This window comes from Olea europaea, unplaced genomic scaffold, assembly GCF_002742605.1.
Source record: "Olea europaea var. sylvestris unplaced genomic scaffold, O_europaea_v1 scaffold2766, whole genome shotgun sequence".
Taxonomy (NCBI): Eukaryota; Viridiplantae; Streptophyta; class Magnoliopsida; order Lamiales; family Oleaceae; genus Olea; species Olea europaea.
This window is the reverse complement of record NW_019246113.1, coordinates 23,099-38,445: the sequence shown is the minus strand read 5'-3', so window position 1 is coordinate 38,445 and position 15,347 is coordinate 23,099. Positions and strand designations below refer to the sequence as shown.

The 15,347-nt window shown below is 33.4% G+C and overlaps 2 protein-coding genes across 2 annotated transcripts; one reads left to right on the top strand and one right to left on the bottom strand.

The window, feature by feature from the left end:
• Positions 1 to 638: 638 nt before the first annotated feature.
• On the bottom strand, positions 639 to 2,503 carry LOC111383820 (malonyl-coenzyme:anthocyanin 5-O-glucoside-6'''-O-malonyltransferase-like). The gene has a single exon (XM_023007980.1). The coding sequence runs from the start codon at positions 2,221 to 2,223 to the stop codon at positions 826 to 828; it is 1,398 nt and encodes a 465-aa protein (XP_022863748.1). The 5' UTR covers positions 2,224 to 2,503; the 3' UTR covers positions 639 to 825.
• A 5,317-nt stretch (positions 2,504 to 7,820) lies between these two features.
• Positions 7,821 to 9,417, top strand: LOC111383821 (hydroquinone glucosyltransferase-like). The gene has a single exon (XM_023007981.1). The coding sequence runs from the start codon at positions 7,871 to 7,873 to the stop codon at positions 9,287 to 9,289; it is 1,419 nt and encodes a 472-aa protein (XP_022863749.1). The 5' UTR covers positions 7,821 to 7,870; the 3' UTR covers positions 9,290 to 9,417.
• Positions 9,418 to 15,347: the final 5,930 nt, after the last annotated feature.

Genomic DNA, 15,347 nt, shown 5'->3' with positions numbered 1-15,347 from the left:
AATGTGTTATGAAAAGATAGGAGAAAAGAGAGAGAGAGAATAAAAGTCATTAGATTTATGTGTATTTTATTGGGAGCCAAACCTCTATATTTATATTGAGATTATAGATATAATGATAATAATTTCTAAGGCTGTAGAGGTACAATTATTATTCATTAATAAATTTACTATTTACAATATTTTCAACAATCATCCAATAAAATATTGTTATATCATGTGACAGATGCACTGAGTCGAAGGCTGATCTAGCCAATATGTGCTGAATGGCCACTCTTTCATGAAACAAAGTTGCTACAAATACAAGATCAACTTAGAGCACTTATGGAGAAGGATCCCACAATAGAGTATATGGTTGACCTCGTCAAGCTGCGCAAGACTCGTGAGTTCTGGCTAGAAGTGGGACTTTGGCGAACTGAAGGAAATCGCACATGTGTACCGATCGAAGGGTGGGAGTTGAGAATGCCCCAATAGACTTTGGGCAAGATATCCTAGAGAGGAATGCACTTATGCATTGTGACCTATGTGAGGGCTGCTCAGATATGTCATAAGTTAAGACAAACGATAAATAAATAACCTAATTAAATGGCATCATCGTCTATCTTTGTTCAAGTTTTTAATCATCCTACAAAGAAGCATGGTTTCATAGAATTAGCCTCCAATTGACATTATAGGAAGAAACGTATTCAACAACTTGCATGGTTTATTGTAGTCTGAATGAGAAATTTTGTGATTCCCCACAAATGCTCAGAGTTTGCTCGTGGAGAATTTACAAATTCAGATCCTAATATTACCAATGAAAATAGTTGGAATCTTGAAGCTGTAAATTTAAGGTATTAAATTTCCAAGAACCTCGGTGAATGTCGTTGCAAAAGAATCGATGCTAATCTTTGGTCTGGACAAACCAATCTCTAAGCCTCCCTCAGGCTCCCTGGATTTGCAAAAGGATATGGCTCCATCGCCGTCTATAAAAAGAGCTTCGAATTTCTTTGGCCGTCCCCATCCATAATCTACACCGTAGAAATCAAATCTTGGTGATCCCGCCACCGAAAATTGCCGCTTTCCGATCAATTCTTGGAACTGGGCAGTCAAATTCTGCACATCATGCAATATTCCCTTCTCATTAAACACGGTTTGGGCAATGGCCAGTCCAATTGATTCTGCTGCAATAAAAAACCCATCATTTCCCTTCAATTTTCCATGACTCGATTTCGCCTGGAGCACAGGTACTACGCAATTGCCGAAGTATGTAGCTGGCAATGGGGGATTCAATCGCGACCTACAATCTGCCACAAAATTGAAATGCTCCACCTCATCATCCGGCACCATTTCCCCGGACTCAGTGGCAGATTTTGCTAAACAAATCCAGACTAGGGCACAAGCAACCGTGAAAGAGGATACATGGGTTGCTGATTTCCGCTCGGACAATACTAGTTTTTTCAGCTTTTGGACATCTTCTTCCCTGAGAACAAATGTTGCCCGGAATTTATTGGTTGGTGGGTTTATGAGCGGAGGCTCCAAAGAGTCGCAATCCTTCAATATTAGGTCCCAATATGTTGAATCCAGTCCGTTGAGATCTTGAACGTTTGTTCTGTCAAATGATGGCAGCGAACAATATTTACTATCTCCATTGAATCTGTTGATTGAAGCCCATGACTGTATAAAAGATACGACTGTACTTGCATCCCCAATAACGTGATGGTTGGTGAATCCAAAACATACGCCATGTTCTGGAAATACAGTTACTTGCAAAGCCAAGGCCGGAACTCGAATAGAGTCGGAAGAACTGGTTGCCGGTGGCAATTGAGGGACATAAGAATAGAATTCACGAGAATCCCTTTGATGATTTCCGGTAAGGTTATTGAAATCAGCACCGGATTCAGAAATTGTTAAAGAAACAGAATCCCCAATTGTGTAAAGAGAAATGGGCATGCCGGAGATTAAAGGGTGGATAATTTTGCCAGCTAGTGGGAGAAAATGCTTTAAAGCGAGGGAGAGAGATTGTTTGAGGTTGGGAACAATGGTGTCCAAGAAACGGGACTTGGAAATGGGAAAATCAAAGAAGAGAACACTCTGATTAGGAGGAAAATCCCACCATATCAAATCGAAAAATACAAGAGGGAGTGAAAACTCAATTGCTGCATCGGGTGGCGGGGTAACTTCACAGTGCTCAAGAACGGTGGTGGCCATTGCCGTCGGGGCTTCAAGTGACTGAGGTTGGAGCATTGGATGATGTGCTTGATTTAACTCGCCAAAATAATAAGTTGTGCTAGCAAAGTTGGGAGAGTCTAGAATTTTACTTGATCGATACTAGTGATCGCAAAATGGCTCGTGTGCTTGTTGCCCATGGTTCGGCCAGTAAAAAGTTCAAGTCGGCCCGACTGGAGGCTCGATGAATGGGTCAAGTCCCAACTTGGGGTGTCGGGTCGAGCCCAAATTGACCCGTGTGACTTGTGGACCGACTCGAAATTTAAGGATTTTTTTTTATTATAAAAGTCTGCCTAAACGAAGGCAATAGGCCATGGGAGAAAAAATATCAAGTCGGATCGACTTGGTAAGGCTCGAGCTAGCCTCGAGCCAAAAAAAACTTGACCTAAAAAAACTCGAGCCAAGCTGATACTCAATTTTCGGCTCCTCGAAAAGTTTTTAAAGTTTTTTTGACAAACTTTTCGATGAAATTGTTGATTATGATTACTTTTACTATTTTACAACAATAAAACTAAAAAAAAAAAATAGATGACCAAAATATTTCTCTTTCAATTAACTATTAGGGTCTGTTTGATTACAAAATGAATAATCAATTAAATGTGTTTGATTTGTATAATTTTTCACCTGAAAAATGTTGAAATTTTGGATCTTTTGATATTCGTCTGACTTTGTTTTCCATGAAAATTGTCAATTAAAAGAATATAATTTGTCACAATTGTGGATAAAATTTATTTTCATTGCCGAAAATAAAATAAAAAAAAAAAGTTGGAAAACACTTTTCCAGTAAAACCAAAGGAAAACAAATTCCTTAAAAATCAAGAAAATGGGTCACATGGGGGTAGGGTGGAAAACCAATTCTGTGGAAAATTCTGTCCATCAAATAAGACATTTGAGTGGAAAATGGAAAACATGGAAAATGGAGTGTATCAAACAGGCCCTAAGGGTCCATTTAATTGCAAAGACGGAATTTAATTGAATTGAAAATGAATTCCAAGGAATTGAATTGTTTAGAAATTATTTTCCTGGGAATTGTAAATTATTGTGTTTGATTGGTATAATTTTTCACGTGAAAAATGTTGAAATAAAAGTATTTTTTGGTGTTCGTTTGACTTTGTTTTATATGAAAATTGTCAATTTAAGAGACATATTTTACTGGTATTGGGAATCAAATTTGTTTCCATTGTCAACAAAAAAAAATCATCTATCTTTTAGTGTTCGTTTGACTTTATTTTATATGAGAATTGTCAATTAAAGTAAAATATTTTTTTACAGTAACTTTTAGAATTTGTTTCCATTGCCAACAAAAAATTCAAAAAACAAAAAAAAAAATTAATAAAAAAATTCATGAAAAGTAGGTTGGAATTGGTTTTCCTTAAAAATCAAGAAAATACCATTTCTCAAGACAAGCAAGAAAATGGAATTCCATGAAAATTAAAACGTATCAAACACACAAAATTGGAAAAAATGTGACGAATCAAATAGGCCCTAAGAGTTTTTAGTGGAAAATCGATATTACAAGTTTTTCTATTTTTCAAAATGGTACCTAGAATTTAGATTAGCATATTAATTTGACCTAATTAAGTACATCTTAAAGTGTTGCACATGACTCATACTATGAGCATTTTTGTCTTAAGAGAAAAATATATTTATTATAAGTAGTCACAGATAAATAGTAGAAATTTATTTCAGACTCAAAATAGTACAATTACAACCTATTTTTATTCAATGAATACAAAATAGCCATACTTTAGCACCTGAAGCAACGACTTCTGATGCAACTGCAAGCGCAAATCTAACTTTGGGGGTTGTATAAAGTATTCACATTGCATAAAATTACCTTGAAATTCTATTTAGTGCATCTATGAGAGAGCTAAAAATGTTGCTAAAAAATTGAGATAAAAGTTAAATTACATGGATCCATAATTACCATCCACACTACTCTTTTCCTCATTTCGTGAACCACATCAGTCCTTTTTATCAAAGTAAACATTTTTAACTCTTTCTTAAAGGTTGAACCCCAACCTTAAGGGTCTCCCACCGCCCCTACCCTGGAGTATCGTGAGGGAGGTAAATCGTATGTTATGCTTCCAATGGTACAGGGTGGAAGGCTGCTTTTACACTTATACTTACCCAAGAGCCAAATCCATATTTCAGGATTCAAACCCTTAACGCAGCAGCTTCAAACAAAGCTGGATTTCTCCACTATCCCCTTTTACCACTTGGAGATGTGCCTCGAGGGCAACATTTTTTAACTCTTTCTTGTCTACGCGAGTTTGGTAGTCTCAATGGTAAATAAAATAAAATAAAAATAAATAAATAAATAAAAATAAAAAATCTCATAATTTTTTATAAACATTTGCTAAATCAAAATAATTTTTACAACTGCGCGGACCAAAAAAACAGCACCATCTTGTTCAAACTTTTTCAGGCCTTTCTAAAATCATTTCACAATCTTCTAATTTTGTATTGACAAAATTTTAAGTTCTTCCAATATTTATTATGTCAAATTTTAAAACTTTCTTGAAAATGAAATTTAATGTTAAATAACTTATTTTTAATTATTCGTCGAATTACTAGAACTTGGGACGTTACATATTTTGCTTACATGATTGGCATTTTAGCCCTTATTTGAACGACTCTTTCTTTATTCGGGATTTCTGATATCGACTTGACAAAAGTCTGTCAAGACTCAAGAGTTAATCCTCTCTTTTAAACTTTACCAATTTTACCCATCACTCTAACTGCCCAATTTTCAAAGGATGCACCGTGATTTCTTTGCCATTAAAGGGGGTATAATGGTCGCAAATATAAAAGTCATGAAACGGTGAGCCAAATTCTTTGAACTTAGTAGATAACTTTCATCGAATTACTAAAATTCTCTTTTTGAATTTTTCACGTGTTTGTCATTGTGGGGCACCAATTTTTTTTTTTTTTTTTTTTTTTTTAAATTTTTTTCTTTTTTTTTTTTTTTTTTTTTTTTAATTTTTTTTTTTTTTTTTTTTTTTGTTAAATTCATTCCTTCTTCTTGAGATTGGAGAATTAAATTAACACAGTCTTTGAACTTAGTCGATGACTTTTATGATGGGACATGAGACCCAGTGCCAGCAAATGAATCCACTATTACTTCAGATTTGTCCAAGAGAAAAATATATTTTATTGTGAGTAGTTACATTGAAATGGTAGAAATTTATTTTAGATTATCATACTGCACATGTTAAATGATAGAATTTAGTGCAGTCTTGAGGGGTCGATCATCAGTATAAGAAATCTATATATATATTTCATATTGCATATAATTATTATGAAATTATTATATGTAGTGCTTATTTCGAAGATCTAAAAAATTTGAAGTTAAAATTAACAATTAATATTAACCACAATTTGCATATAATCCATAATCATTATTCACTTTATTACTATTCATTCCGTGACACTTATCATTTATTTTTATCAAAATCAACCTTTTAACTATCTCAAACAAACACATAGTCCTTTATAATAATCAACATGTAGAACAATATATGATAATGGACATTTATTTGCTAGCATGGTTTCAATCTTCATGTCTCATTAGGTAACACCACGCGCTTCATTCTCGTAATTACTATGTCCAAATAGATTATGTATTTGTAACGCCACATATGATTTACGTGATAGATATTTGTGCTTCCTTTATGTGTATTTAGTGTGTACTTAATAAGTAATTTATTGTTAGTAGTATTAATTTTAATGAAACTAAGAGTAAAATATGTTATTTAATATATGTCTATGATTTATAGCTTACTATTATTACCAAAAAAGTTTAATCTACATATGAATGGAAATGCTCAAGACTTTAATTTGAGCTAATTTGAAGGAGTTTTTTTATTTGCAAATTTACCATATTTTATTTATCTAAGAATGGATATCAAGATTTCACTAATTTAAAATCCACACTGCATGATGAATTACAAATTGGCATTCCCATAATCAAAATCGTCCAATTCACTCCCTTCCAGTCACTATTTATTGTTTTGACCCTTCTATGGTTAAATTATTTTCCCCATACCTCGATCCTACACCACATCAAAAGGAGAGAGACGGGAGTTATTGATACTTGAAACTACATGATTCTTCATGCTTTTCATTAATTTTGAGGTTAGCATTCTGTATTGTTTTATTCTAATTTATGATTTCCTTAATGGTAAATATAAGTACTTATAACTAATGTCTATAAAATGTAATTTTATATTACATATTGGCCTTTTGGAGATCTATTGGGTTCAAAGAGGGGTTCTTTATCATTCTTGATATGAAATACTTATCTTCATAACTTAACGTGCAATATCTATATTTAACATATAAAGAAAAAGAAACATAAAAATGAATCCACTTGACTATGTACACGCTTAGCTGGAAATTGTCGAGATTCAATTGATATGATTTTATAAGCTGAGGTTTTCCAATCATCTGTTACATAATAGTTAGAACATGGAGACATTCTAGTTTATATGTGCTTATATAATCTTCTGGAATAATTAATAGTGTATATTCATAATTTATTGATATTTATTATATGGTTAGTGTGAAATGATGAAGTAAACGAACCTTAGCACATAATCTTATTTTCACAACTTGCACGCCACAATGTTTATTGCATGCTCCCGTTTAAAACCGTCTATATAATATCTTGTTAAATATGTAATTGTATATCTACGAGTTATAAATAAATATGTTAAAAAAGGGGTATTGTCATTTAAGGATATGTCTATATAGTTATAAAAATTATGTATGTCAGAATTTCTTATTAAATGGTAATGATTTAGGACTCTTCGGCAAGTTCATTTTGTGGACTGCTACAAACATTTTTGTCTTATATGCTAAAAGTAAATTGTTAAGGATTTCACGTTAGTAAACGTCTCGTGATTTTCATGCTTACGTTACATTATTAAATGGATAAATATGTTATTTTTATGACATATTCATGCACGTCAATGCATCAATAAGCATACATAAAATTTCAAAGAATAAAATGTTTCCAGAAGTCATGAGTCAATGAATGTTTTTTAAAGATATGTATCTGAGATGTTTTTATTCCGAGGTGTATGTCTATGTCATGAAAGGTGTGAGTAGGAAATGGAGCGTGAGGGATCGATGCACCCGGCCAATGTTCAATGAGAATGTTATATTAACCGCTTTGCGGTACTATCGGTAGGACTTGACCAGGTTTCAAATAATAATTAGTCACTGCATTCTGATTGGCTAGGTGATACACCAAGTGAGCGCACGATGTCAATGTCAAGTTTTTAAAGAAATGAAAGTAAGGGATACATATTGAAAAATGCTTTTTATTTTTGGGTAATTTATACGCATATTGAAAGCTAAGTATCGCTGTTTAGGAGATTATATATATATATATATATATATATATATATATAGTTATTCAAAGATGTTTAGGGGAAAAAATATAATTAGTGAATGGGACCTACCATTAATTTATTCACTAATTAAATAGTTTGCCATGTTACTTGTGCTTAACATAAGCTAAGCATAAGTAAAGCATCGATAATTAGGAGATTATATATATATATATATATATATATATATATTCATTTATAAGCTGCCAGCTTCTTCGATGGAGCCTATAATAAGGCCACCATCTCGAGCTCATTATCAAGTAAGAGCCATGGAAGCTAAACAGAACCCCCAGTCACCTCACATAGTCATGCTACCACCTCCAGCACTTTTAGGTCACCTCATTCCCTTCATTGAGTTTGCTAAAAAGCTTGTCTTCCAATATAATTTCTCAGTCACCTTCATAATCCCAAATGATGGTTCACCCATTAACTCCCAAAAGGCCTTACTTGAACCGCTTCCCGTGAACTCCATTTTTCTTTCTCCAGTATCCATTGATGATCTCCCAAAGGACTCAGGTATCGAAATCCGCATGCCAAATATCATAATTCGATCACTGCCGGCTATTCGTGAAAGGTTGAATGAACTCAACAAGTCTAATCGTATTTCAGCCCTTGTGGTGGATCTTTTCTGTCCACTCGCCATTGATGTAGCTAGAGAATTCAGTATTCCCGCGTACATCTTTTTTATTATATCAGCCACGGACTTGTCACTGGGCTTCAATCTGCCGGAACCCGAGTCCAGTTTATCCGAGTATGGAAATGTACAGGAAATGGTTCAATTAGCCGGTTCTCTAATATTACACGGGTCAGACATACCGGATTCAATACGAGATAATAGCAATGATGCCTATAAATGGACTATTGATTTGTGCAACAGGTACAGATTAGCTAATGGAATCATTGTTAATAGTTTTCTGGAGTTGGAAACAGATGCCTTTAAGGATTTGCAGCAACATGGATCAAGCATTCCACCGATTTATCCTGTTGGGCCGCTGATACAGTCCAGCTCAGATAGTGAAACCGATCCTGGATCCAAATGTATTGAATGGTTAAATCAGCAACCACCTAGGTCTGTGCTGTATGTTTCCTTTGGCAGTGGTGCCACATTATCAAAGGAACAATTTAATGAATTGGCGTTGGGTTTGGAAATGAGTGGGCATAGATTTCTTTGGGTTGTTAGGAGTCCACAAGAAAATACTGTTGCTGCCTATTTCAGTGCTCAAAGGGCTAAAAGCCCTTTTGATTATCTGCCCATGGGGTTCTTGGAGAGGACAAAAGACAAGGGTCTAGTTGTGGATTCTTGGGTTCCTCAAGTACAAATCTTGAGCCATGGCTCAACAGGAGGGTTTGTGACACAGTGTGGGTGGAATGCAATTCTTGAAAGCGTAGTGAATGGTGTGCCAGTAATTGCATGGCCACTATGTTTTGAGCACAAGATGAATGCAGTAATCTTGACTGATGGTTTGAAGGCAGCAATTAGGGTTAAGGAGAATGAGAATGGCCTAGTTGAGAAAGGGCACATCTCAAATCTTGTAAACGAGTTGATTGAAGGAGAACAAGGAAAACAAGTTCAACATAGGATGAGAGATCTCATGAATGTTGCTGCAAATGCCTTGAGCCTAGATGGACCTTCCACCAAGTCATTTGTCGAGGTTGTCCAAAAGTGGACCGGCACCACGCAATGCTAGTTCTCTTGGTTTGTTTCGCTAGATAAAACGAATAACAGCGGACAATACTAATAGGTTGTTTGATGAAGCTTTTAATAAATTTTATCATATTATGGTAAAAGTTAATGAAATGTGTGGTTTAATTTTAACTTTGATCTCAACTTTTTAACAATTTTTAAACTTTTTCAAACAAGCAATAAGAGAAAAAAAATGATATTATATATTTTTTCTTGTGTGATAATCTTTATTGTCACGTTTTCAATTATCATTAATGGAACAGCATAAAGTTACCTTAATTGAATTTAGATTAAAGCGCGAGATTACTTGATTTAATAATATTAAAGTGTAAGTTACCCAATCAAACTAAATTAATGTACAATTATCTAATTAAACTAATGTGACAATTACCGCAATTTACGCTGAACAATAAACTTCACACTCCTAATTGCAAACAAACAAAGGAAAATTGATTACATATCCAATTTATGGCTTTATTAATTTCTTTATCAAGAGCATACTTAAAGGTTGAACTCCAATTTTGAAGGTCCCCACCGTCCCGTTATTAAAGCGTTGTGAGAGAGGTAAATTGTGGGATGTACCCCAACAAACCAAGGAACAAGAGCTGTCTGTACATTGCGCCTATAAGGAGTCCAATTTCATGTTTCAAGAATCGAATCCACATACTGCGGCTGTCAGCAAGGCGTGAAATATCCTCACTCATGTCCTTTGCACCAATGAGCTATGCTCGGAGGGCCTCTTTACCAAGAGCATACTTGATTGTATAGGTAGTGGTTATACGTGGCACCCTATCCTTTTGCAGGTGGTTAACATAGAATAAGTCTTAATAATCTAGACAGATATTTAGCTGATTAGATAAATAATTAATTAATCCACTAAAGGGTCACCTTGCACGTTACGGAATCTTTTGGTTTTTTAAAAAATCTATTTATCCATCAATAGGTTTAATGGAGTTATGTTTTCAAGAATACTTTGGTACTGATTTGAAACTCGAGGCCTTTTCTCCTCTCATCAGCTTGACTTTTCTATCAATATAGATCAACATTAATTCCGTCTCAAATCTCATCCGCGGCTTGCTGTAATGTTCGACCAATGACCCAAATTCTAAAATCTTATCCTCATTCCCATAGACATGTGATCTATACTACTTTTCATTTAATACCTCATAAGATGTCTTGTTTTTAGTGACCTGAAAACTATTATTATATTCTAATTATACCATCGAAATAGTTTCCAACTACAACCAAGATCTAGTGTACAAACCTTAACATAATTTTGAGTATTTAAATAATCCTCTCAGATTATTCATTAGTTTGTGGGTGATATGCAGTACTATTTTCAATTTGTTCTCATAGCATCTTGTGGATCTTTTCAAAATTTTGAAGTAAATCCCGTTCTCTGTTTGAAATAATAGAAATGAGAACTTCATGTAACTTGACTATTTCTTCAACATAAACATGCGTTTACTGTTTCATGGTTAATGTCATCCTAAATAGAAGAAAGTAGATCGATTTTGCATGATGATCCACTACTACCCAAATAATATTGTTTCCTTTTGCAGAACTCGAAGATCTTACAATGTAATCCATAATTATGTGACCCCTTTTCCATTTTGTTATATTTAGGCTCCGTTTGACCCACATTCTTGCAAAAAATACATTCTTAAATAATAATTTGACATCATTTCAACAACACATTCTTCAATAAAATAATATTTCATGCAAATCCAAAATTTTTCCTTATTTCTTAACCTCACATTTTTCATCAATACACTATTCAAAAATGCATTCTCATGAAAATAATGTGACGTAAACAGGGGCTTAGTGATATAAGCAATCTTAAAGGTATATGATTTCTACTTTCAGTTGCGAAATGTCATACACTTACTTACAAAGAGTCTTATTTTGCTTTTTATATTTCTCCCATAAAATACATCTCGAAGACCTTGATACACTTTTGTATCATTAAAATTTACTAATTTTCGACTATTTCATTTCTTGATTTTAGCAATGTACAATGGCTAAATAGGATTATTTTCATTTCGGGACCGAAGTGTCCTTGTTCAAGATTTTCTTTTCTTAATCCTTTAGGAACTTACAGTCTGTATTTGTACATGAGTGCCTCATCATCAACTATTTCAAATTCCTTACGCTTATGTGTCTCATCCTTCTCTAATTCGATCTCTAAGAATGAATTTTAATCCAAAGGTGAAATTTTTAATATTTAGTTCCTGTTTGGTAGGAGATTTTAATCTAAAGGTCAACAAGTAATTTAATCGCATATTTCATTGGACTTATAACTTTTCAACCATACATTTCATCTAATCCCCATCAAATATGAGCTTAATATTGATGTGTGAATATCATAAGTGTTGTACATCCTTTACATTAATTAACATGTAATATTAATGTGTCAGCCTAGATGGATCTTCCACAAATTTATTTGTCGAGGGTTGTCCAAAAATGGATTGGCAACATGCAATGATAGTTCTTTAATAAAATTTTTAGCAGATTATGATAAATGTTAATGAAATCTATGATTTAATTTTAACTTTGATCTCAAATTTTAACAATTTTTAATTTTTTCCAAACAAGCAATAAGAGATAAAAGGAAGTTACCATCTTTTTTCTTGTGTGAAATCTTTCTAGTCATGTTTTCGGTTATCATTAGTGGAACTGCACAAAGTTACGTTAATTGAAATTAAATTAAAGTGTAAGATTACTTGATTTAATAATATTAAAGTGTAAGTTACCCAATCAAACTAAATTAATGTACAATTATCCGATTCAACTAGGGTGAAGTATAGTTACCGCAATGAAATTTACCCTAAACAATAAACTTCACACTCCTAGTTGCAAACAAACAAGGGAAATATGATTGCATGTCCAATTTATGGCTTTATTAATTTCTTTACCAAGGGAAAAATGATGGGAACACCACATAAATCATTCATTTAAAAATCACATTTCAAAACTAACAAACTTCTAAAAATCTTTCAAAAATAAGGTGATAATTAAATTTATTAAATATTTAATTATAATATAGTTTAATTAATCTACTTATTCTACCCCACCTCCAACCCATCCACCCATCACATCAAACCATTCTTTTTCTCTCTCCATCCCACCTCACCTCCGACAGCTTCTCCGGTGATGGTTCCGTCACTTTCGGCGATGGCTTCGGCGACTATTCTAATGACGACTCACCTTTTCGTCGACCACCTTTTTTCTTTTTCTCTTCTTTTTTGGCAATGACCTGTGATCAGTTGCATTGGATCTGTGACATGTGCACATTGTTATCTGTGATCAGTTCTGTTGAATATGTGACCTAATCAGGTGGGATGAATATGCATATGATCAATTTCAAAATTAAGAAATAAAATTTGAAATTTCAAAAATCAAAATAAGGTTAAAATTTTAGTTATGAAATAATTAATCAAAAAAATATTTTTGTAATTAAATATATTAAATTCACAATTTTTTTCTGGGCAATAACCTGTGACCTGTGTACATTGTGACATATAAAATATGATTTCAACCTGTGATTTGTTACTCATAACTCGTAATATAAAATGTGACCTATAAATTTGATTCGTGACTTTTACAAAACGACATGTGACATGTTAATATTGATCTGTGACCCCATTTATACTAATTTGTGACTTATATGAAATGACTGTGATTTGTGAACTCAAATATGTGACTCGTGAACTTTGACCTTAACTTAGTCGCAAATCAAAATTTTCATGGGTCACAGCATATGTATCGGTTACAAATCAAAAATTTTATAAGTCCCGCTATTCATCACTCAATCAAAACTTTTATTGCTCACAACTCATTTATTCATTGCAAATAATCAAATTAATTGTTTGTAACCATTAATATGTTGACCATGACCTTTTGTGACCAAGTGTGTTAATTGTGATCTATTATGACTAGTAATGTATTGGATGTGACCTGTTGTCTAACTATAATATGATATCACAAATTATATCTGACAAAGAATTAACCTAAATTAAATAGCAATCACAATACATAGATGTTATCCACATTAACGCAACATTCATCATTCGTAGTATTAAAAAGGTGAAAAAATTCATCTACATGTACGTAATAACCAACGATTGAATCACATACTAGTCACAAATTAGACAATGTCACAATCACGAAAATACAATTTGTATGCCATAATTATAAATTTAGTCTCAAATTACACGTTTTTATATATCACAAATTATTTACGATCACAATTTACCAAATTATTCTCTTATCCCTCTGTAACAAATATTTGCCAACTGGGGAGGGGGGAGGGAAGCCCAGTTGACGAGATATATAAATACACACATACAGATCACAATGCAAAATACCGTGTTTCTCTGTGTACTTCACTACAATAAAAGTTCTCAAAATCCAAACCCACATCAACAAATAAAAAATTGAAGAATCTGTCAATTTCATCATCAAAACCAACCACTTTCTCAAAATAGCTACCATTTTTATAAATTCACCAAATTGTTCTTTGATTTTGGTAATAACTCTTCTTCGTTTTTGGTGAGGCAAAAGATCTGATTCTGGTAATTTGCAGACTATTATGGGGAAAAAAGAAGGAGAGACTGGACGCAGATCTATGGAGTAGAAGATCGGCAAACGCCATTGTTTCTCCTTATTCATGCTACAGTCTTTTCAATTCTTTCACTAATCTTCCTGAGTTAGTGGGGGAACCACGAGCTTCATCGCACTGCACACTATCGAGGCGGTGCTTGCGTAATCCGAAATAGTCATTGGAGGTGATTGCTGCGGGAATTTTTTTGGTGGTTGTTGTGTGGTATAGTTGGTGAGTTGTTGAGTGTGGTGTTGGCGAAGTGGTGCCAGCGGTGTGGTGGCGACTGTGCTTCCTCGTGCTGACTGGAGAAAGGAGAGGTGGGATAGAGAGAGAAGTTGTATGGTAGAGATGGTGAGATTGTTGAGTGTGGTGTTGACGAGGTGGTGGCGACGGTGCTTCCCGACGTTGGCTAGAGAGAGGAGAGGAGAGGCGGGATAGAGAGAGAAGAGAGAAAATGGGAATGGATGAAACATAATAGGGTTTTAGTGTGGGTGGTTGGGTATGGGTCAGGTTGGATAAATGTGTATATTTAATTTTGTAATTATATTTTTATCAGTTTTAATTGTTAAATTTAATTAACACCTGATTATGAAAAATGAAACTTAATCCCTTGTTTTTTGAAAACATATCTTTAAATGTTGGTTTGTAGGTAATTTTCCCAAAAATAATTGCATATCCAATTTATGGCTTTATTAATTTCTTTACTAAAATCAAACTTGATTGTAAATCGAATAGTGTTATTCATAAACAGCGAGTGCATTAGTCATCCTACGTGACATAGCTTTATTAAAAGTTATTCATTTTTTAACTTTATTAAAATTATACCACAAAAGATGTCATCTAGATGACTATTACAATCACTGACTATGAATAACATTATTTATATATATGTAGTGGTTTATATGTGGCACCCTATTCTTTTGTATGTGTTTAACATAGAATAAGGCTTAATAATCTAAACAAATCTTATTGAATATATAGTTAAATAATTAATTAGATAAATAATTAATTAATGCTCTAAAGGGACACCTTACACGTTATGGAATCTTTAGGTTTTTTTATTATAGCTTTATTTACCCATCAAAAGGTTTATCAACCTTCTTCCTAGGAGTGGGAAAATTAACTGATTTTAGCACTAATTTAATGATGTGTAAAATATATGACCAAACCCCAAATTGTCAGTTCAACTGTGAGTGGGCTCCAAACTCGATCAAATTCGATATACGTTCACGTCCCATTTAAAATTTATTAGATGTCTACCAAGTTATATATAAATGTTAAAAAGTATATATTATTTTTCGTTCAAAATGTCATTGGTTATTTTCTTAAATTGAAGTTCTCCTTTCAGTTGTCCAAAATTTATGAAATCTTCCAATTGTCTTTTCAAATATGTCCAATTGAGTCCCACAATTTCCCATCTTTGGATTGAAGAGTATAGTGCTTCAATATTTTGCTTACT